The sequence below is a fragment of the Pantherophis guttatus genome, chromosome 1 (assembly GCF_059756535.1).
Source record: "Pantherophis guttatus breed Tessera chromosome 1, ASM5975653v1, whole genome shotgun sequence".
Classification (NCBI taxonomy): Eukaryota; Metazoa; Chordata; class Lepidosauria; order Squamata; family Colubridae; genus Pantherophis; species Pantherophis guttatus.
Window position 1 is genome coordinate 29,031,669 of NC_142063.1, and position 25,033 is coordinate 29,056,701.

General features: G+C 40.8%; 1 protein-coding gene across 1 annotated transcript in view; it reads left to right on the forward strand.

The window, feature by feature from the left end:
• The window catches only part of NID2 (nidogen 2), a 71,518-nt gene that overhangs the window by 23,331 nt on the left and 23,154 nt on the right, over positions 1-25,033 (forward strand). Inside the window, exons 4-11 of the mRNA XM_034433389.3 lie at positions 3,960-4,666; positions 9,454-9,603; positions 10,983-11,228; positions 12,652-12,852; positions 14,407-14,637; positions 18,802-18,945; positions 20,777-20,905; positions 24,451-24,594. Of these exons, the coding sequence (XP_034289280.2) occupies positions 3,960-4,666; positions 9,454-9,603; positions 10,983-11,228; positions 12,652-12,852; positions 14,407-14,637; positions 18,802-18,945; positions 20,777-20,905; positions 24,451-24,594 (1,952 nt within the window). The remainder of the gene's footprint in view (positions 1-3,959; positions 4,667-9,453; positions 9,604-10,982; positions 11,229-12,651; positions 12,853-14,406; positions 14,638-18,801; positions 18,946-20,776; positions 20,906-24,450; positions 24,595-25,033) is intronic.

The window sequence follows — 25,033 nt, forward strand, 5'->3', positions numbered from 1 at the left end:
ATCATCCATAAGAGATTCCAGGACATTCATAAAATTATACAAAGCAAATACAGGTTAATAGCAGTAATGAAAATAATATAAGGCATAACGACTGTGAAACCAGCAAACAAAATCAATCAACTGGTCAAGATTTATTTAGGTTAAGCGTAATATTTACAATCCCTGGGCAAACAGGAATGTTTTTGATTTAGAGCCAAAGTAAAGGCAAATTTGGCACAAATACAATCCTTTGCCTTTATAGAAGGGATCTTCAGCAAGCAAACTGGGTTGGAAAAGATTTATAGACTAAAGATCATAAAAAGAACTTTACTAGATCAGACTTAAAGCTCATGTAGTCTGGCATCCTGGTTCTTTTTTATCATGGAATCATAGAACTGGAAACTTTACAGAAGTTATCTATTCCAAATCCCTAGCAGAATCTGCTAGAAAGGTTTCCCAATTGTGGCAGCTTCCAGATCTTGTGAGAACTTCCAGAATGGTGTATGGATTTCCACAGTTCTCATTCATTGCCATGCTGACTGTGAACTTTTGGGATTTGAAGTCTGCATGTCTGGAAATTACCAAAATTGGGAAACCACCATAGATTATCTCTGATAATTGACCATCTATGACCATTTTCAAACTTTTTGCATATTATGAATCTCTTTTGCTATTTTTTGCCATTCATCTAGTATGAAAAGACAGAGTTGTTGCTTTCCTAGTAAATTGTCATTATCTTCTATAACTTGGTATCATCCACAGGTGAGATACTATTATTAGAAGTAATCCAAAACATTGATATGGAGTAAAGATCCAGTATCCAAAGAATTTTCATTGACAAATGAGCTAGTTATTACTGTGTCTAGAAGAAGCAAAATATATTACGGAAAGGAGCAAATTTGTGCACATTTGTTTGTCCCCTTGCAACTTTTAAAAACAGGTTTGCTCTAGGCTTCTGTCTGAGTTAAAAACACACACACACACACACACACACACACACACACACACACACCATCCATGGTGGCCATCAGGATGTATGTTTGTTGATTTGCTGGGTGGGAATTCTGGAAGTTGAAATTCACAAATCTGAAAGTTACCAAGGTTGAGAAATGGATAACATCTATCGGGTTTTCTATCTATCGATCTATCGGATAAAAATAAAACGTCTTCTGAAGGCGCCCTTCTGACATGTTGGTTCTTTTTCATTCCCAGCTCCATATCACTAATCATGGCTAGAAATGATGGGGTTTATAGCCCATTATATCTGGAAAGTGTTAGGACAGGAAATATTGTTTTCAAGGAAGGTCAAAGCAATCTATTGTAATCTCTTATTAAGAAGTACATTTTTTCTAGCAGTTCAAACTTCCTAGCAGCCTAAGCTAGCATTAAAATGCTTGAGGAGAGAACGGGAGGTGAAAGTTTAGATTTTTTTCACTGAAACATGACCACTGCAAGGAGTCAAGCTTGTAAAAGAACAGCTGCCATATATAATTCCCACTATCAAAAGCCAGCTGTTCCCTCTCTTGGATCTGGCTGGCTTGAGAAGCATCTGCATAAATAATGGCAAATGAGCGGCTGCTAAATAAACTTTTACAAAGGATATTTTATTTGTTTAGATAGGCTAGGCGCTCACATCTAAATATTTAACCAGTTATTTTATGATACAAATGTTAGTCCAACTTTTGCACAATGAGCGCAAAAGGAACAACTACACATACCATACATACGAAGTCAATCTCTCCCTGCTTAGCCGATACCACCCACCCATATTGTAGCAGTTAATGGTATCTAGTTGTCTGCTTAACCCAAGTAAGGGTAGGAAACCCAACAGCCCTTGTGTCTCTACGTTTCTTCCTTCAGCAATGGTCACATTTCTAGCTACATTTCCTCCTGACCGTGGCCTCATATCAGATGTTCCCTTGATTCTTTCCTGCCTTCCCAAACACTCCTCTCCCTGGATAATCATGTGGCCAATGATTTTTTAAGCTTTCTGTGATTTTTCTCTTTCCACATTTACAATGCAAATATTTGCTTCTTTTCTTCCTGATGCCTTCAACTAGCCTATGCTCCAGTAAACTTCAGTGGACACATTAACGTTGATTCCTCCCTACAATTTGGAATCCAGTTGCATCTGTGCTATATGGTTGCTCAGTTGCATGACTAATCCAGATCAGATGGTTGCCTCCCATGCCAATATTTCTCCTTAATGAGGCCTGCAGCTACTACTGTAGTTAGTAATATGATCCAGGACTGCGGTTGGAGAAATGTCCATTACGTTTCTTTTCATTGTTAATAGCTGTTCATATTCATTGATATGTACCTTGTCTTCTACCTCAAATGGATGTTCAAGGTCGTCAACAAGAACAAAAGAAAATGTTTAAACTGAAAGAATGCTTAAACTTAAAAAGAAAATGCCTGGTGGTGCAGTGGACTAAACTACTGTTAAAGTAGTATTTAGCTGCCAGCTGCCTGCAATTACTGCGAGTTCAATTCTCACCAGGCTCAAGGTTGACTCAGCCTTCCATCCTTCTGAGGTAGGTAAAATGAGGACCCGGTTTGTGGGGGCAATAAGCTGACTTTGTATAAAATAGAACACCTCTTAGGGGTGCCAAAAGCCCTACTAAGCAGGTATATACAAAAGTATGAAGGCTATTGCTTAAAAGCATTGCGTAAGCCGCCCTGAGTCTCCGGAGAAGGGCGGCATATAAATCAAACTAATAAATAAATAAATAAATAAATAAATAAATAAATAAATGTAAAAGTGCACATTTAGAAACATTATTGAAAATAATAATCAAATCCTCATTTGATTTAAGCTCAAGAGCTGTGCCTCATCCTTCTGAAAGTAAAGAGGACAGGGACAGAGCCTTGATAGTACAGTGGTTTAGTGCACCCTGTTATTAACACAGCTGCCTGCAATTTCTGCTGGTTCGAATCTCTCCAAGGCTCAAGGTTGACTCAGCCTTCCATCCTTTCTAAGGTAGGTGAAATGAGGACCCAATTTGTGGGGGCAATAAGCTGACTTTGTATAAAATATACAAAAGAATGAAGGCTATTGCTTAACGCATTGTAAGCCGCCCTGAGTCTCCGGAGAAGGACGGCATATAAATCAAATAAAAAAAAAAAAACAATTCTTGGACAAATGAGTTTTCCTGCTTGGGAATGATGTGAGGCAACATTATGGCCTCTCTAAGCAAGTGTATCTTCAAAAGTCTGTCCTCTGCAGCAGATTTTTATGGAAGTAGAGAATCTATAAATTTTGAAATGAATGAATGAATGAATATAATTATGATTCCAGGACTGTAGTATATGTCAGATATTCACTTCCAAAGCATAAAGAGATTTTTAGGTTGTCTCAGTCTTCCTATTCGTTCCTTATTTCTCTTCCTGCTTGTACCATAATTTATTAGATAAAAGCCTTATGTATTAGGCTGTGCTTTATTTGTGCTAGCAGTCTTCCCTAATGAGAAATAAACCAGAGTTTCCCATTCCAGTACCCAATAACATTTGGGTGAGCCCTGAGGAAAATAAGATGGAAGACTAGGTCATCCATGGTTTGGTTCCTTCATGGTTTGGTTCCTTCTCTTAGAGCCTTTTGATTTTTTGGGCACCCATCCCTTGTTACTCTTTCTTTGGATGGAGAGTGTGGTTCCTACTGTTGGAAATCAAATGATTGAAAGCTTCTTGTATGTGAAAATGTATGTGTTATGTGGGTCTGTGTTTGTGTGCATGCTGCCTTTCAGTGTGCATTGCCACTCCATAAGGTATATATTTTTTTATCTGATAGGAAGAGGACTGTATTTCTTTTCCACCTCTGAAAAAAAAAAAAGATTAGACAGAACCCCAGTACTATATTCTTTGTAATCCAGACAATCCTCCCATTTTTTATGGGTGAGGAAAGCGAGTGTTATTTATTTTAGTAAATTTAATACTCAGTTCTTGCCATGTCTGGATCTAACTTTTATTCTGTCTCCATGCAGGATCAGCAATGCAGGGATCCCAGGTCTGTGGGCCTTCCACATTGGCAGCACCTCCCCATTGGATAACGTGGTCCCGGCTGCAGTGGGTGGGAAGCTTTCTCCTTCTCCAAGAAACCCAGAGAGCAGCTCTGTTTACCACAGTGCCTTGGAGTCTGAATACCCTGACTCAACACTTGATTATGTAGATCCCTTCTATGATGGGACTGAAGATGACTTTGAGTACTTGCCTGTAAGCCCCACTAAGCTGGCTCCTGAAATGGGAGCCAGCACCGGACCAAATCTCCACGATGAATTAGATCATAGCAAGCCGAGGCCTTCTGGTGCTGAACAGGATTTAGAACTGGAGTCTGCATTTCATTACCCAGCATCTAGACATCCTCCCTCTTATTCTGTCCTGGATTCTATCTCTTTATACCCAGTAGAGGAAGCACCATCTGCACCATCTTCTGCAGAAAGGACTCTGTCCTTATCTACGGTGTATGAGAGCCCAATTGAGGCGGTCACTGCCACCCTGCTGGGACGCTCTGGCAATAAAGATGCCCTACTGCCTCAAGAAGATAAGAGAGGCTCCCCTTTAGACACAGAACCCTTTCCTGTCTACCCAGAAGGTGAAGTTATCCTTGAAAGCTTCCCAGATCATGCTCCTCCCTTCAGCCCCAGGAGACGGGTCATTGGTATAAATGAGGATGTTAGTTTCAACCCAGATGGTAAGTTCACAAGACTTCCTAATAACCTAGTCCTCATGAACTTCTGCTCTCTAAATCATGTTTGAAACTACTGCTAATGCTGCACGAAGTTCAAAGTGGTGACTGTTACCTTCAAAACCCCTCAGGGCTTGAGTATCCTAGGCCATTGTTCCTTGGCACAGTATGATTTGAAATAACTATCGTTCTTACTATGTTTAGGGTTTTAACCGTGTTATTGTATATTAGGGATATAAGCTACCTAGGTCAGTCATGACTGAAGTGATCTAGGAAACCAGGCAAATATACAGATAAACAAACATGCAAATGTCTAGGAAGCCCTGATTGCTGACAGGAGTAGCAGCCCAAGGGGACATAGAACAAGTCAGGTTGTTGATATTTAGCATGTTGGCTGTTGAAAATTATTCATTTAGAGAGAGAGGACGTTGATTATAACTCTTTGCATCATGAAAGAGGACACCCAGCACCTGGGAAATGCTGTAGCACAAATAGTTATATTCCAGTCTTAATTGCACTAATATCATCCTCTATATAGCAATAGCACTTAGCAATAGCTATTGCTAAATAGCTTAGACTTCACAGTGCTTTTACAGCCCTCTCTAAGTGGTTTACAGAGTCAGCATATTGCCCCCAACAATCTGGTTCTTCATTTTACCAGACCTTGGAAGGATGGAAGGCTGAGTCAGCCTTGAACCAGTCAGGATCAAACAGCAGGAATACAGAATTAGTCTGCAATACTGCATTTTAGCCATTGTGCCAAAATGGCTCTATATGCAATCAGTTCACTGATGTACTGCAGTTAACTCCCTTTTTCACCCTCTAGGCCATGGGTGTCAAGCTCGCGATGTCACACTGCTGTCATGTGATGTATTGTGACGTTTTTTCCCATCGCGGGGCTGGGGTGGGTGTGGCCTGCACGTGACATATCCGGCCTGCGGGTCACCAGTTTGACACTCCTGCCTAGGCTTTGCACTCCAGATGATTGATGGGAGATGATGGGAGTGTTCAAATGGTGGCTTACCAAAAAACAACAACAACCCCCACCTCAGTAAGCCTCCAGCTTTTAATGCCAGCTGAATTTGAGCATTGTGGGTGCCAAGCATTTAGCAGGCCACGCTTTTTGCTGTTGGATTATTTATGAATAATGCAGATTTCTATTTAGCAAAGATTCTCCCCAAGGAGACCACTCTCAGTCCAATGAAACCCTGAAGCATGGAGAAAATAAATTTGTGCATGGTTCAACACAGCTTTGACACTTCCTTTAGGTCACCATTAACAATAATCCCCGGCCACATGCTTTTGATTTGTAATGATCTGTTAATTTGTTTATTCAACAGGCCAATGGGCCAGGTCATCTGCTGGCATAACATCAGATGATGCCCGGCTTTACTTTTCAGTCTCAGGCTAAACAATGTTGATGTAAAAGTTCTGTCCTGGGGCTTAGATGCTGTAAGGGTGTAGATGAGGGGTGGGAACAGGCTTAAAGCCTAACCATTTAAAGCCTAAACTTATAAGAGCCGTAGTGGCGCAGTGATTAGAGTGCAGTACTGCAGGCTACTTCTGTTGATCACCGGCTGCCAACAGTTTGGCAGATCGAATCTCACCAGGCTCAAGGTTGACTCAGACTTCCATCTTTCTGAGGTGGGTAAAATGGGGACCCAGATTGTTGGGGGCAATATGCTGACACTGTAAACCACTTAGAGAGCGCTGTAAAGCACTGGGAAGCGGTATATAAGTCTAAGTGCTAGTGCTATTGCTACACTAATTTTAGTTTCAAGGACCTGCTTTTTACAATGATTTACTATCTTCCTGCTCAATGAGCAACTGTGAGTTGCTTGTAGGGATCCATCTTGTATGCTAACTATGTCTTTACTTGGATTGGGAGGCGGTTCTTATAGCTATTCATCTCCTAATTACCTCCTGTTTAGATAATTGTAATGCTCAACTTGGTTCTACTCTTGAAGACCACTTAGGCTCAGGGTGCACAGATTTTATAGGTACCATTGCTCTGTGAGCTGCATTGGTTACTAATGGGCTGCCTCAGGGGTGGGTTCTAAATTTTTTACTACTGGTTCTGTGGGCATGGCTTATTCTGTGGGTGTGGCTTGGAGGTCATGTGACTAGGTGGGCGTGGCTAGCTGGTCAGAGTCATTTCTGGAAGGTCCTCGCACTTATGACCAGTCCTCGCACTTACAGCCCGACTCATTTGTTTTCTTTTAACACTGATCAGCTGTAGGACGGCCCTTTGAAGCCCCACGGCAAGAGTTTAAACAGTTTTTTTCCCTCTAATCATCAGCTGAGACTCAGGAGGTAGCAATAGATTGGGGGTGGGACCAAATAAAAGGTAAGAATAACGTGGGTGGTGGGTGGGTGGGAGGGCGGGGGGGGGGGAGAACCGGTTCGGTGATGTCATATCGTCACTGCTACTGGCTCAGCCGAACCGGACCGAACCGGGAGGAACCCACCACTGGGCTCCCTGATACAATTCACAGGACTCTTGTCACCTACCATATAAAGCCCTTCATGATTTGAATCCTGGTTATCCATAAGACTATCTTTTCCTTATTGTTTCTGCATGACTGGTAACATCTGGAAAAGTTGGCAACCTCCAGGTCTCAGCCATCAAGCCTTATCATTTTTAGGACCCAGTAGATGTGGAGAGCCATGCCTATCCTGTGGAATGGTTTGCTCCCTGTGATCTGTATGAAGCTGATCCTGTTGGGTTTCCACAAAGATCTCTTCATTTTGCAGATCCTGGGGTAGGCTAGAGGGATGTGCTCCCAAGAAATAATTTTTGGTGGGATAGGTGTTTGAGTTGTCCCCTTACCGATGTGAATTATTTACTCTTCTGGACTTCACTATTTGTTGTTAGCTGTCATTTTTCCAGTATTTTAACTCTGTGGCATAAGCCACATAGAATTACCCAGTGATTGAGGTCATATAAATAAATGAATAAAATGTTTGTATTGATATGCTTATAAGGTAAGGTTCAAATGCAAAGTTCTGAAGGCTCTGTTATGTTTTGTAGAAATTCATAAATAAGATCAATTTTAAAGCGAGGCCAAAAAAAGTCCATGAAGGACTGCAGAGCCAACAACAAAAGAAGAAAAACAGCTGTTTTGCTTAGTAGCAAAAACTTATCAAAATTACATATAGACCAGCTTTATATAAGAGGTGTCACAACTGAGGAGAGCTTAATTTCACATAATGGCAAGATCCTTAAAGAGGGCTTCAGAAGGTTTGACAGGCTTCTAAGGGAGAATGTTCTCCTCAAATATCCAGGTCTCAAATAAGGATGAACTGTAGAAATGAGTAAGACTTTACATATTGTTCAGAAAGAGCTGCCAGCTCTTTAAATATGGGTAAGATAAGTTTCCTAATGTGTATTCCAGTTAGCAACATCTATGGCTTCGTTTTGTATGGATTGAACTATGAATGATGGACATAGACACAGAAGCTCAGTTTATGCATGGCATGGATTAGGTAAACTACCCTATTCTAGCTTTTCCATTTGATTGATGGGAAGTGCTGGGCTAAATTTCACATCATTCCTAAACAGATTTGGGATACAGGAAGTAAAGTCCAGCACATCTGGAGAGTATCATCAGTTGTTCATTCCTCTAACAGTTATTTTTTAAATTAAGTTCAAACCTTTATTGTAATATCAAAACATTTCAGAATATGTTCAGGAACATTTCAGGATTTCCTTTTATAAAGAATAAAAGGGGAAAAAGATCTTTGCCAAAAAATACAGTACTGCTCATTCTGGATAAACAATAACAGGTCACTGTCTTGATGAAGACTTTCTAGATGAAATTTATAGTCTGAGTTGCCAAAAAGAAGAGCAGATTAGAAAGTATAAACTCATAATGTTTTGGCTTTGCTTTTGGATACAGTCATCGGTCAATTTCAAAAGGCATCTTTACTTGGAACAGCTTACATTCTACAACGATACCTTTACAGTAACACCATCAAATAATCAGTTCTGTCTATCCCAGATCCTTGGGAAGGACTTGATACATGGATAAAGATGCCAAATCCAGTCTGAACATCTGGCTGATTTATGACGGACCGTAAGAATAGAATAGAACAGAACAGAACAGAACAGAACAGAACAGAACAGAACAGAACAGAATAGAATAACAGAGTTGGACGGGACCTTGGAGGTCTTCTAGTCTAACCCCCTGCTTAGGCAGGAAACCCTACACCACTTCAGACAGATGGTTATCCAATCTCTTCTTAAAAACTTCCAGTATTGGAGCATTCATACAACTTCTAGAGGCAAATTGTTCCACTGATTAATAGTTCTAACTGTCAGGGAATTTCTCCTTAGTTCTAGTTTGCTTTTTTCCTTGATTAGTTTCCACTCATTGCTTCTTAAGTAAAATAAAAACTATTTTGCGACCATATCTATAATATCAACAAACATCCGCATCTGCCTATCCCAGGTCCTTGGAAAGGATTTAATAGGTTGATAAAAATGCAAAATCCAGTCAGAACATCTGGCTGACTATAAGGAGTAAATAAACTAGCCTACATAAAACCTAGGTGGGAGAAAACATAGAAAATGTTGGCCCTGCCCATGGAAGTGTCTGTCCACTGAGAATGTTGCTCACTCACATTGTGAGACAAATATTGACTGGTGTGGGGTAGGCCAGGATGTTGTGGAACAGCATCCTTGTGCAACCTAAAAAGGCTGGCTGGGAATCTAGGAGTCCTTCCAAACCACCGGTGGCACCGAATCAGAAAAGACTGTCTTGTTCCCTTGTAACCATATGTTTTCCCTTTAGTATTCACATACAGCACTGCCAATGTGGAAACGTGTGAGGATTACCATAGCCAGTGCTCCCAAAATGCATTCTGCACCGATTATAGCACCGGCTTCTGCTGCCACTGTCAGTCCAAGTTCTATGGGAATGGCAGGCACTGCTTGCCAGAAGGTATGTATGTCCATTTACATTTCTAGATGCCACTGAAATGTGTCGGGGGTGTGTGTCTGAGATGTCTCTGCACCAGCTCTGTATTTCCTTGGGCAGATGTGTGCAACCGCAGCATGAATAATTCTGCCATCTACTACTAAAACTCTTCTGTCTGTAACCTTTAACTGGGCAAAACAGTGCATTATAGGGCAGCAATTTTTGGACCAAGGTACCTCATGTGGGCTAACTTACAGAATGCATCCAAAATCAGATCCCATGATTTTCGTGAGATTGAAAGTTGCCAAATTTCTGGATGCTTCAGTGATACTGCCCTGCCACCCTGTCGCCCAGAGGTTCAGTAGGCCGATCCTTCCTTAGTCTTCTAGAGCAGGGGTCTCCAACCTTGGCAACTTTGAGCCTGGTGGATTTCAACACCCAGAATTCTGGGAGTTGAAGTCCTCCAGGCTTAAAGTTGCCAAAGGTGGAGGCCCCAGTTCTAGAGGCCTGGTAGACAGGGCCCCCCTTCACTTTCTGAGAATCAAGAGGACCGGTCTCATCCTATCCCTCTGGAGGCTAGGTATACTGGCCTCACCATCACCTGCCTGAGGGTGTTTGCCTGCAGTCAATCCAGCAGGAAGTCATAAATTACTCCTGTTCCCACTGCTTTTTTTGCTCTTGGTTATTCTGTTTCTCTGTTAGGTAAGGAAATATCTCTGAAATGATGATTCAACAGGTCTCAGGTTTTTAGCATAGAAAAAAAGAAAAAATAAAGCACTTTCTCTGACCCATGGAGTTCGAATAAGTGATTTTAAGTTTGTTCTGAAGCTTAGGTGCAGTGCTGTGGAGACAAATGATGGGGTTCCCCCCCCCCAATTTTTTACACAAGAGAAGAGGTTTTGGTGAAGTTCTAATCGGAAAGTGATGTTCTTGCACTTTCATAGCTACAGATAAGCCAAGGCAATGTGTGAATGCCCTGTCTTTCATTGTACATTCATCTCTGCAGTGATTCCCCCTGCTTTTCTGTGCTTCACGTCAGCCCCTAAAGAAAACATCTGGAGGGAACCTGTGCAATGAATAAAACTAGACTAAAACGGGATTGTATTATTGGAAGATAGCTATTGTTTTAAAATGTTCTGTGAATCAGGCTATGGTATTAAACCATAATCTGGTTTATTTATTTGGGCCTAGCATAGTATGTGTTTTATTGTCTTGGGTTGAAGGGTTTAACCTGTTTTGGGAATCCTTCCACGGAAGATCTTCCAGTTCGGAATTTTAAATCCTCTTCTACCGTGGTATAGAAATTAACACATGAAAGAGATTTCCCTGTGTAAAATCTTTCATGGTGGCCATCTCTGGGAACTTTTGGTCCTTAGATGGCTGATGCTGCTTTTGCTTCTTAGGAGCTGCTCATCGTCTAAATGGCAAAGTGAGTGGAAACCTCCTGGTAGGACAAACGCCGGTGCGTTTTAGTGAAGTAGACCTACATGCTTACATTGTTGGCAATGATGGAAGAGCATACACGGCTATCAGTCATGTGCCTCAGCCAGCTGCCTCGTCCCTGATGCCATTGGCTCCCATCGGGGGCCTGTTTGGTTGGCTTTTTGCTCTGGAGAAACCTGGCTACGAAAATGGCTTCAGCGTCACTGGTGAGTAGAAGAGGGCCCTCATCTAAACAGAGGAGCCTGTTTGTTTGTCTGTCTGTCTGTCTGTCTGTCTGTCTGTCTGTCTGTCTGTCTACAGTATCTATCCATTTATCTATCTATCTTGTAGGCAATGCAGAATAAACATTTAAAAAATAAATGAAGATCTTAAATTTAAACATTCAATTAAAATAAAACTAAGCAGGATGGAAAGGGAGGATGCAAACTGTGTACAGAGAGGAATGTTCTCCACTCCCTTAAAGACCTCCAACATGCTGCACCCCCATTAAGGCCCTGGGCTAATTTGACATAGACATGTCTTCAAGGCCTTTTGGAAAGCCAAAAAGGTGGGAGCAGATCTGACTTGGGAGGGCAAGAAGTTCCAGAGGGTGGGAGTCATGGCAGAAAGGAATCTTCTTCTAGGCTCCATCAGCTGAAATTCCTTGGCTGAATGAGTCCACAGTCCAACCTTGGCAACTTTAAGACTTGAGGTTCGCTGGCTGAGGAACTCTGGAAGTTGAAGTCCACAAGTCTTAAAGTTGCCAAGGTTGGAGACCCCTGGTCCACAGCATGCCTCTTCTGCTGACACAAGTGGGGCTGGCTAATCCCATCTGTGTGAATATGGTTTCCATGCAAACAAATTTGTGCCCAAGAAACATCAAAGCCATAAATGTACAGGTAGTTCTCGTATTTTATTCTGATCTCATTTTAAATTGTTTTTATTGGATTTTAGTAATAATTTGTGTTTGGAACTCTGTACTTTGATATGGCCAATGGGCTAAACAATAAACTAAACTCTAACTCTCGGTAGTCCTTGACTTAAAACCACTTGTTTAGTGACTGTTCGAAGTTATAGTGGCATGGAAAAAAGCAACTTATGACCATAATTCACACTTACCACTGTAGCAGAACCCCCATGGTCACACGATCAAATTCGGACGCTTGGCAACTGGCTCATGTTTAAAACAGTTGCTGTGTCCCAGGGTGTGATCACCTTTTGCAACCTTCTGACGAGCAAAGTTAATAGGGAAGCCAGATTCACTTAACAATTGTGTTACTAAATTAACAGCTGCAGTTATTCCCTTAACAACTGTGGCAAGAAAGGTAAACTAGGGCAAAACTCACTTAACAACTGTTTTGCTTAGCAACGGAAGTTTGGGCTCAATTGTGGTCATAAATTGAGGACTACCTGTATCTATGTTTATACACATTTGCCTAGTTTTCTTCCTTATTCATGCCAGCTCATTATAGGAAGATGGAATGAACTGTGAAGTATTTTCTTTCAGTCACTATTATAAAGACTAGAAGCACATTCCTCTGACTCCGGCCCTGTACTTTAGCTGATGCTGTATTTCAGGGCCATAAAATTGTGTGTTCATGCTGGGCTTATTATTTTTGTTGTTTTTCCTCCCTTAACACTCTTCCCCAGGTGCTAAATTCACTCATAATCTGGAAGTTACGTTCTATCCAGGAGAAGAAAAAGTTTTCATCCAGCAAAGAGCCGATGGTCTGGATGCCGAAAATTACCTCAGTGTTAGGACTGAAATTCAAGGGCGAGTGCCTTATATTCCTGAGAATTTTACAGTCCACATAGCACCTTATAAGGAGATATACCATTACTTGGATTCAGGTATGATTGATTGCTGTATAAATAATCATTTGTTCTTTCCAGGCAAGCCATGCTATCAAAGTCCACCTGCCTTCACAATCTTGCAATTAAGGTAGATTTTTTTTTTTTAGACAAGAATCCTATGACATGAAAGTTGGCATATTCATATTTTAGTTAACATTTAGAAAAGTTCAAATAGGAGGAGGGAGGAGTACTAGATATGTTCACTCTCTTGAGTTATTTATAAAAATAATAAAGACAGATATAAATAAAGTTTCCCTTTTCTAAACTGGACATTTGACATCCTGGACTGGACATCCATCAAGCAAATTAGCTGCTATGTAGCAAATGTTATCATTTCATTTTTTTTTTGTTAAATTGCATTTCTGTAAATAAATAGCATGAATGAATTAAAAAAAAGGAGAAGACTTGGCATTAGTTCTGTAAGTTCAGTTCTAAGTGTCCCCATTTTTTTCATGCTGACAGATACACTGCTGTGTGATTGCATCAATTAATGCACATTTTTAAAGACTACCTTGATCTTCTAACATTGCAGTGCCTGGACTGTATCATGTGGCATCTTAGGGCAATGCAACAAACAGGGGAACCATGAGATATTTTACATTTTTGTGATATCCATTGGGAAAGTTCTAGGTTGCATAAACAAAGGAATAGAATCAAGATCACGTGAATTGTTAATACCACTTTATTTATTTATTTATTTATTTATTTATTTATTTATTTATTTATTTGATTTATATGCCGCCCTTCTCTGGAGACTCAGGGCAGTTTACAATGCGTTAAGCAATAGCCTTCATACTTTTGTATATACCTGCTTAGTAGGGGTTTCGCCCCCCCCAAGCGGTATTCTTTTTATACAAAGACAGTTTATTGCCCCCACAATCCGGGTCCTCATATTTATAATGCTTTGGTAAGGCCACACTTGAAATACTGCATCTAGTTTTGGTCACCACGATGTAAAAAAGATGTTGAGACTCTAGAAAGAGTGCAAAGAAGAGAAACAAAGATGATTAGGGGACTGGAGGCTAAAACATATAAAGAACGGTTTTTGGAACTGGGTATGTTTAGTCTGATGAAAAGAAGGACCAGGGTTATATATGATAGCAGTACTCCAATATCTCAGGGGCTGCCACAAAGAAGAGGGAGTCAAGCTATTCTTCAAAGCACCTGAGGGTAGGACAAGAAGTAATGGGTAGAAACTAATCAAGGAGAGAAGCAACTTAGAACTAAGGAGAACTTTCCTGACAGTTAGAACAATTAATCTGTGGAACAACTTGCCTCCAGAAGTTGTTCCAACATTGGAAGGTTTTAAGAAGATGTTAGATAACCACTTATCTGAAGTGGTGTAGGGTTTCCTGCCTAAGCAGGGGGTTGGACTAGAAGACCTCCGAAGTCTCTTCCAACTCTGTTATTCTAGTCTAAAGTTGGGTTTTGCGGTGTCTATTTGCAGCATCATGCCTTCACAACATGAAGAGTTCTGTGAAGCAAGGAAGTTTGAGAATCTTTCTTCTAACTAGGTCTGACACTTTTGTTTTTTTAAAAAACCTTTTATAGTTGTGACATCTACTTCTTATCGAGAATATTCCCTAATTTCTGGAAACATCAACCAAAGTTTCTCCTACCAGCTGCACCAGAATATAACCTACCAAGAATGTCCACATGCACGCCATCTCAGGTTACTTCGAACTACCCAGCAGCTGACGGTGGACAGGATCTTTGCTTTGTACAACGAAGAGGAAAGGGTCCTTCGGTATGCCATTAACAACCAAATTGGACCCTTGGGAGGTGAGTTTGGATTGGGATGAGAGAGATTTGGGGCAGTTTTGCATTTCAGCTTCATCCTCTCTACTAATTTAAATTCCTTGGAAGTGTTGGCTGCCAATCTCTAAGATTATAATATTGAAAAGCAAAGCCATACCTCCTTACTAGTGCAGGGGTCACCAACCTTTCGGACCTCAGGGACCACTAAATTCATAATTATAAATCCCGTAGACCACTAATATGATCTGCCTCATATTAGGACCCCAACAGGAAGCAGTTGTTGGAGCTAAGCAGCCACTACGTGAAAGAGTTGGCAAAACAGCTGGCTCAGTTCAAATTGAATCTGACCAAGAAAGAGGCTCAGCAGAAGCACCTCATTGAGGACTTTGAGCATAGGCTTTCCAAGCAGAGGGAAGATCTGCGGGAGTGCAAGGCCAGGTACCGGCGCCTGGAGGCTCAGTGGGATGAGATGGTCAGCCAGTTCCAGGCCATGAGGTAGTCCCACTGGAACAAGGCCCTCCGGCTCTTTGCCACATGTGGCGCTTCCCCCGAGCCTTTGCCGAAAGCCCCACACCAGGAGACTGAAGCAGACCCCAAGTTGGAATTTCTGCCCCTAACTCCAACCCTCACAAAAAGACCTCGAAGGGGGAGACTCTCTGCAGTAACACAAGCATTCATTGCACGTATCTGGCCCATGGGCCATAATTTGAGGATCCCTGTTTAGTGCAATATAAAAAATGCAAATAAATTTTCTGTGGACCATCAAAATTTTCTCACGGACCACCAGTGGTCCACGGACCACCAGTTGGTGACCGCTGTACTAGTGCATATAATAAATGGCTAGGCAGAATCTGTGTATCTGCATTGAATATTTTCCAGGATGAAGCAACCATTTCCTTTGAAATGTAAGGAACATTTATTTCTGCTTTCAAAGGTATAATGGTCATTCCAGGCAGACTCTCCTTAATACTGAGCTCTAAGGAGGAACCAGAATTATTTTTCTAACATAGAAGGAAAAATTCACATGCCCTCAAAAACAGACTTGTAAATGGAATTGCCAGTCAACATGTTGTGAACTTGCATTTTTTTTTTAATAAAAGCTTCTTCAGGGACTTACAGAGTACCTCAATTTACAACAGTTCATTTAGTGAGCATCTAAAGTTACAATGGCACTGAAAAAAGCGACTTACGACAATTTTTCTCACTTACAACCGTTGTGGCACCCTCATGGTCACAGGGTCAGAATTTGGATGCTTGGCAATTGGCTTACAATTATGATGGTTACAGTGTCCCGGGGTCATATGATCACCTTTTGCGACCTTCAGGCAAGCAAAGTTAACAGGGAAGCCAGATTCACTTAACAACCATGTTACTAACTTAACAGCTACAGTGATTCACTTAACAACAATGGCAAGAAAGGTTGTAAAATGGAGCAAGACTCACTTAACAAATGTCTCACTGAGCAACAAAAAATTTGGGCTCAGTTGTGATCATAAGAGAACTACTGGCATGCAAGTTGTTTCCATTGGTATCACTCTCCAAATATCATTTTCATGGTCCTTCGGTTAAGGGGATGTTTTTTGTGTGTGTGTCAGTAGTGGGTTGCCCCCGGTTCAGACCGGTTCTATTGAACCGGTAGTAAAACCGGCGGGAGGCTCCGCCCACCGAACCTGACATCATCAGAACGCTTCTGCGCATGTGCAGAAGAGCGCGCACGCGGCCCCGTTGCGAACCGGTAGTAAAGGTAAGTAGAACCCACCCCTGGTATGTGTGTGTAGGGAATGGAAACTGAGATGCCTTTTGACTTCTCTGTTGCCTTTTTCACCCCTTTACCCTTCCCTGAGCTTGTGAAGCTACGCTTCCTGAAGTAATCAGTGAGGATTAGCCAGACTTCCTGCCTGATAGTGATAAAGAGATTTCAGAGCGTGTGGGCTGCAAGCTTAGAGTGCCTCCTTCCAAGACAAGGGGGTCGGTCCATGGCTTCCCTAACAACAAGAAGCACAGTTTGTTGTCTTCCGCTCCCACTCTTAAGTATGTAAATGAGTTCCAGATTTCAGGATTAAGAATCCAAATTTAAGGTTAAAAAAAGAAACAGCCATAGTTGAAGGATGAGTGTTTATCCAGCTGCAAATCCTGGAGACGGTATATAGAGAAAACAGTCCACTTGAAAGCAATAGGAAACTATGAGTAAATTCCACAAATCTATGGAAGAGAGTGGAATAATTATTGGTTGCTATCATAACATTTAAACCCCCTCCAGATGTGTTTGAAGTCAACAATGGGATGGGATGGGATGGGATGGGATGGAATAGAATAGAATAGAATAGAATAGAATAGAATAGAATAGAATAGAATAGAATAGAATAGAATAGAATAGAATAGAATAATTTGACCAGGTGTAATTAGACACAAAAGGAATTTGTCTCTGGTGCAAAAGCTGGAATGCCTAGCAAACAATTGCCAGGTTTGAGATGGAAAGTCTGACATTTAGATTGTCTTCCTCAAGCTCATACCCCTTAAGAAGTTGCACTACATTTACCATCATCCTCTGACAGACAGGCCAATAACTGCAAATAATGAAAACCTCTTATTGGTATCATTACTATTATTATTATTATTATTATTACTCTGTTGCTTTGCATGTACACTGAGAGGTTTTGCACCAGAGACAAATTCCTTGTGTGTCTAATCACACTTGGCCAAATATTCTATTCTATTCTATTCTATTCTATTCTATTCTATTCTATTCTATTCTATTCTATTCTATTCTATTCTATTCTATTCTATTCTAGCTAGAAAAGAATTTTGCATGTTAGGATGAAATCATGATAATCAGTTGTCCTCTGTTAGGGAGGGAGATCCCTCTTATCCTTTTTAAAAGTAGTTTTTTGCATCCACAGAGGGTTAGTACAGGTTTTCTTTCATGGATATACAGCTAAATAACTCTTTATCATTTGACATAACTTTCTCCCCTGAGAAAATTGACCTTCCAATCACCTGCCACACTTAATATGTTCCAAACATTAATGACCTCCTGCTTTCGGGGATTTAATAAGGCTCTATCTCAAAAAATGATAGGCAGTGAAACATGCTCCAGTTCCTTTATTTTAGTCTAATGTTCTGGCCAATTTTCACTGAGGAAGTAAATTGTACTGGAAATATGGGTACCTAAACTGTAACCAGAACCGCAGGCAAACTATAACAGACAATCCTGCACAAAGAAGATTAGAAGTTGTAACTGGAGAGCTTCCCTTTAACATGCTAAGTTTCTGGGAGTACTTTTTTTTTTGGCATTTTGAGTTTTGCTTCTTTATGGAGGAAAAAATATTTGATTCTTTGCAGTCAGGCGCTGTGCAGTTCAGACACCTAACTGGGCAAATGATTGCTCTCTTCAGATGGATCCATTGCTAGAAACATCACTTAGGACAGTCTTCTACAACATGATGTTCTCCAAGTTGGGGAAAACACTCCTATAATTTCAAGCAAAGATGGTGTCTAGAATTCTGAGAAGTGTAGTTGTGAGAATACCTGGGTTGGGCTGCACTCTTGATAATGATCAGAATCAGTGGTGGGATTCAAATTTTTTTACTACTGGTTCTGTGGGCGTGGTGTGGCTTGGTGGGCGTGGCTTGGTGGGCATGGCTTGGTGGGCGTAGCAGGGGAGATACTGTAAAATCTCCATTCCCACTCCACTTCAGCGGAAGGGTACTGTAAAATCTTCATTCCTACCCCATTCCAGGGGAAGGATACTGTAAAATCTCCATTTCCTCCCAATCAGCTGGGACTCGGGAGGCAGAGAATAGATGGGGGTGGGGCCAATCAGAGATGGCATTTACCGGTTTTCCGAACTACTCAAAATTTCCGCTACTGGTTCTCCAGAACTGGTCAGAACCTGCTAAATACCACCTCTGATCAGAATGATTGCTCTTTCATCTGGGTGCAGAAGGTGTGATGGGTTCATAGATAGAGGAAAGTGCACCCATGGAAATTTGGGTTTAAAATAGCCTCCTTGGTGCAGGAGGATACTCAGAAGCTACTTCAAAGAGAAATATCTTTTCTCCTCATGTTTTTTGGCACAAAAAAGTTGTGAAAACTTCTCAACAGAGGCTATCTGAAGTAGGTTCTTTAGGGTAAAAGCAGAATATAGATACCAAAGATCTCTTCTCACTGATTTTCTTGCTGATGTAGACAGTTCTGGGCCAACTACAGTGAACCCATGCTATGATGGCACCCACATTTGCGACACAATGGCACGATGCCAGCCAGGGCTTGGTCTGGATTACCTCTGTGAGTGCACCGCTGGGTACTGGGGAGATGGCAAAGAATGTGTAGGTGAGTAGGACAAACCCTTTACTTTTTGTCTTGTCTCAAAGCTCTGACATTTTGTCCTAGAAGTCTGCTGTGAGTTTACAGATTTGCTTTGGGGAACAGCAGAAGCTACCTGTAGTAACTCATATTTGCAGAAGATGCTTCACTTTATTGCTAAATTGGCCCATTTTTTGGTAAAGTCACAAATTAAAATAATCAAGCTTACTACATGGCATACGTATAGCTGTTTTGTCTTTAGCCTGAGGTAGCATCTTATGTGAATGCAATTGCTAAATTAAGTCATGGATTAATCTACAGTACATCAGCATTATGGAAAGTTGTAGTTCAACAACATCTGAGAAGCACAAGTTGCTTTTTCTGAATGAAGTGCCAGTGGATCTCTATGAATTTGGATTGGACCATTTCTTACCCTACTAGAGATACCGAGATCTGAACTTGGACCTACATTGCAGTGGCTTACTATTGTGTTAGCACTCTTCCCAAACGCAGGTAGTCATCACTTAATGACTGCCCTATTTGATAATCGTTCAAGTGAACCATAGAGCTGAAAAAGTAACTTTATGACTGGTTCTCACACTTACAAATGTTGCAGCATTCCGTAATCAGATGATTGCTGTTTGTATGCTTTATAACTGGTTTCTCACAAGCAGAGTTGATGGAGAAGCTGGCAGTAAAATCACAAAATACAGTCACATGATGTCTTGCTTAGGAATGAAGTGCTCCATCACTGGAGGTTTTCAAAGAAATATTGGACAACCATCTGTCCAGGACAATACAGTTTCTCCTGTCCGGGATGATATAAGGACTTCTGTCTTGGGCAGGGTGTTGGACTAGAATAGCGGTCCCCCAAATTTTCCAGCTTGGCAGCCCGATGGGAGGGAGAGAGATTGGTTTTGTGTGAGTGGCAGGTGTGTGTGAGAGTGTGCGCAGCTCCATTTGCACAAGCAGTGGTTATTTATTATTTATTTATTGGTTCGATTTATATGCCACCCTTCTCCGGAGACTCAGGGCGGCTTACAATGCGTTAAGCAATAGCCTTCATACTTTTGTATAGACCTGCTTAGTAGGGCTTTTGGCCCCCCCAAGCAGTGTTCTTTTTTATACAAAGTCAGCTTATTGCCCCCACAATCCAGGTCCTCATTTTACCTACCTCAAAAGGATGGAAGGCTGAGTCAACCTTGAGCCTGGTGAGATTTGAACTTGCAGTAATTGCAGGCAGCTAGTGTTACTTAACAACACTTTAATCTGCTGCGCCAACAAGGCTCTTCATATGCACTCACCGCTTGCACAGGTGGAGCTTCACGCACGAGTGCTCACAACTCACGCAAATGGAGCTGCACACACGTTACTTGCACAGACAGCTTGGTTCCAAATGGGTCATGGCCCAGGGTTGAGGACCTGTAGACCAGAAGATCTCAAAGGCCTCTTCCAGCCCTATGATTCTTTGATTCTATGAGATAGGATAAACTTATTTCAAACTGTAGTGGCTAAGCTTACCAGAGGTTGTTTCCAGACCTGTGTTAAATTAAAGGGAAATTCATTTCTACCCATCTGCTGGTATCCATTAAAGATGAACTGGTGTTTTCAACACATTTCAGAGATCATTAAGCTTTGGGAATTCTCACTTGCAAACATCTGGAATCATTTGGCCCCAATTGTGTTTCCATAGCTGAAACAAGGTTGAATGTCCTGACTGGAATGAGCTAGATGAGAAGCCAGAGAGTTAATGGTTGTTTTATAAAATGTGCTGTAGCATATGGAAATATTAATGGAAGCTTTCCTGCTTTAGGCCTGGATGTTGATTTGTCCCATTAATCTTGTTGCCCCTTCTCAGATGTCAATGAATGTACTGAGGGCTTCAGCAGATGCAGCCAGGGTGCTCTGTGCATCAATACACCAGGCACCTATCGATGTGAATGCCCCAGAGGATATCAGCTGGCACCTGACCGGGCTTCCTGCATAGGTATGGGATTGCTTTATTTTGAGGGGGGGCCTGCCCTGAACAGAGGGAATACAAGACCTGGCACAAATTGGCCAGAAATTGCAGTTTGGGGCTCATCTGAGGAGAGGAGAGCAAAAAAAGAGGAGAGGCCATGAGATAAAATAGCATATTGTACAAAGTCTAATGATTATCAGTATTCTCAGCTTATAGAATTATCTCTTAAGATCAGATCCTCTTCATTGAGATCTATTATGTTCTCCCCCTTTGGAAACATACAATATACTCATTTTTCTTTTGGAGTCCTTGGTGCTCTTTGAATTAGGTTGCTTGCTTGCAGATGTTTCATTACCAAACTAGGTAACATCATCAGTGCTAGTGAGTGTGAGGTTTTTCCCCTGTTTATAAAGTAGCTTGCCCTGACGGTGTTGGTAGAAGTGTGGGTTTTTTTTCTGAATTAGGTTGGTAATTCCTGAATTAGGGTTTATCTCTATGTATCTGTTGATGGCTGATTTGTCTCAATGCCAAGCTTCCAAGAATTTCATAGTGGTTTTGAATTTACCTTGATCTAGGATACTGAGTTTCACAGTAGAAACTGTGGTTGACTTGGTCTGTATCTTTCCATCTCTCTCTCTTGTTCATGTCTCTCCAACACATCTCTTTAATCTCACAACACATAGACAGACTATGGATATCCATCACCATTGATCATGGCTTTAGGCAGACAAGACTTTTATATAACACTTTGTAGTAAAATGCAGAAGTGTAAACCAGTCTCAATCATCTGTATGCCGTACCCAGAATTTCCAGTCATATTAGGCATGTTGAGGCCAGTACACCATAGATATTAGACCCAGTTTTATCCCAAGCATATTCATTGTATTTGGTACAAGACCTAATGTCTCCCTAATCCAGAGACATCCACAGGAGTCTTCAAGCCACCTGTTGTGGAATGTATTTATCAACCAAAAGGCACATGTGGTATAGAGAATTACACTCACTTGATGTCAGCATCCTGACATCAAATACACTAAATGTCCATCTCATTATGGTCTTCTCTGAATCATGAGGCCTTCCTTCCCACAGTTTGCCATTTGGTTTCTGGCTGGAGTTGAAACTGAGAAGTTCTGATGAGAGAAGTTCCGGTTGTTAGTTTTGTTGTAGTTTTTCATACTTGATTTTTAATTTGTATTATATTGTTTGCTAATTTGGGCAGATTGTTAATGTGCTTTGTAGTTGTAGATAAATAATAATACATTCTCTTTTTATTTTCTTGTGTAAGAAATGAGAATCTCAGAAAGCAGAAATCCTGTTGGATCTCTATGTTTGTGTGATCTTGATAATTAGAATCCTTTGCCTCCATATGACAGATATGACATATGACAGATATGTATATGTGTATGTATATGTATATAAAAGGATGCATGAATTACTTTAGCAGGTGTAACCAATAACACAATGTTTGGCCTTTCTTTTGTCACAGATTTCTCTGATTTGAATGGGAAATGCATGTTTGTTTTCCAGGCTGTTTTTAATTAACTTTCCACTGACAACTAAGAAGTTGTCAAGAAAAGGCAGGGAGGTTGGAAATTGGGAGAATGGTGGTGGATGGGAAAGAGAAGAAACTTGAGAATCTATTTGGAAAGTCCAGCCTGCTGCTTTAACGCCTGAGTTTTTACTTGGTATTGTTCCCATGAATTTCGACTATAAGGATTAAAATAGCCCAACTGCGAAATACATTAAATAAAACAAATGCTATATTTGGCAAGGAGAGTCTGTTTTCAGTGCTTTTGTGTTATTCTAGAATGAATCCACTCTCATATGTCATAAACTAAACCTTTAAATTGCTGGAAAATTCTGCGGATGAATTTTGTCTTGGGAAATCCTACTGTTTATTCTTCATAAATCATGTAAAGTATCTAGCTCTAGAGTCAGGTGAGACATAGCACTGTGTGAGAAGTTTAGATCTCCTTTCCCTCTTTTCTCAAACATTTCTCTACAGTACTGTTTCCGATGCTTTCTTTGGAAAAAAAAGATTTTATGTCCAGCGAGTGCAAGCTTTTGCGCTCAGCTCTGATTAAAATCAGTGGAAAGCTGTACAGTTATTTTGATGCAAAGCACCAGGAACAGATATAATATAAATTTGAATTAAAAAAGGCACAATGGGAAGATGTTTAGTACTTTCTTTCTCTCTTATTTTTAAGAAAAGGCAATGCTTTTCTCATCCCGTAAATGTTTCATCTTCAGTGGGCAAAATATTGCCTTAGCCATTGAAGTCAGCTGAGTGGTCTTGAGCAATCATTCAGTCCAGCCAGACTCTCTAACAGGCCGGTTAAAAAACACCGTGTCACATCCTGCAAAAGCAAGCAGACCCTGTATACTACCCTCCGGGGCAAACTCTAAGAAAAACAAGATATAAACAAAATATAATAATATAAATATTATAATAAAGAATAGAATAGAATAGAATAGAATAGAATAGAATAGAATAGAATAGAATAGAATAGAATAGAATAGAATAGAATAGAATAGAATAGAATTCTTTATTGGCCAAGTGTGATTGGACACACAAGGAATTTTTCTTTGGTGCATATGCTCTCAGTGTTTATAAAAGGACAAGATACATTCGTCAAGAATCATAAGGTACAACACTTAATGATAATCATAGGGTACAAATAAGGTACAAATATAATAATACAATACAACACAACACAACAGAACACAAATACAATATAATACTTCCTGACCTCATACTGCAGTAGTTACTTTAATCTGGAGCATAACTGTAGGATAAAAGATGAAACATTTAGGTTTTGGAAGAAAAGGGGCATTTTAAAATGCACAGGAGGGCTCATTCTTCAAAGAAGCTCTGACTTTCCCCAGAACTGCAGGATTGAATTGTGGGGTTCTTGGTGCTCTCTGAGCTTGATTGTTTTCTTGCAGACATTTCATTACCCAAATTAGATAACATCATCAGTGGTAGACTAGCATTGATGATGTTACCTAGTTTGGATAATGAAATATTTACAAGAAAACAACAAAGCTCAGAGAACAGCAAGGACCCCTTCGGATAACTTGCCTTGAGTGAGAACGTTGGGTTGATTTGTTCAGTGATCCATTGGTTTGTTTTCTTGGCTGCCCATTCTCAGAAGTCTTCTTCAACACCAAAGTTCAAAGGTGTCAATTCTTTTCCTATTCTGCTTCTTTAAAGTCCAGCCACAACCCATGACACATAGATAATCTTAGTGTTATGCCCAGCAAATCTTGGTCAAGTGATATCACTGCTTTTCCCATTGCAAACTTTTCCCCTGCAGAACATGCTAAGAGCATCTCCTGACCATGAAGAGGCTGTCCATGGTGATTTACATGACACACCTGTAATCTAGAAACATAAGAGTCCAAAGAGTCAATGACTCAACCTGATTGCTTGCTCAGTGCAGGAATACAAATAATTGTCTTACCTTTGCTGGAAATCTTCAAGGGTTTCCCATCACTTCCCTTGAAGGGAAAATGAACTGCAATGCAGCCATTGACTTTTCTTCCTCCTCTCCCAATTTTAACCTTTTCAGCTATTGGTCCACCACCTAATCCTTGTGAAAAAGGGACTCACAACTGTGATTCAGCTGACCGGGCCCGATGTGTGTATCATGGAGGCGTTTCATTCAGCTGCCTGTGCCTAACTGGTTATGCTGGCAATGGGCACAACTGCACAGGTAATTACAGATAGTAATTGACAGATAGTTGTAATGGCATGTGGGAAAGACCTTGGGGATAAAGAGATGCTACCAAGGGAATAGTCAAATAAGAGACAGATGGCAGCTGGATAGTGGGAGGGGCAACAGGCTCAGAAAAGACCCTCCCTAGTTTCTCACACTGTAAAGGAGATGGGGGAGGGGAAGAATTATCCTTTTAGATTCACCAGATGAATCAGATAGGAATCCGAATCCATATGAGCTAATTCCAGCTTTTTGTAAAGCTGACAGAATATTGCAAGTCTGAAAGTAGAGTTCTCCCCCAATCTCCCACAAACATCAGTCTATCAAAAAAAAAAATGTTGATTTTAAATCAGAGGTAAAAATGTCACTGTATCCAAACCAGAGAGATGGACTGGAAAATCCTGAATTTGTTTGTTTGTTTCCTGCCTTTATTATT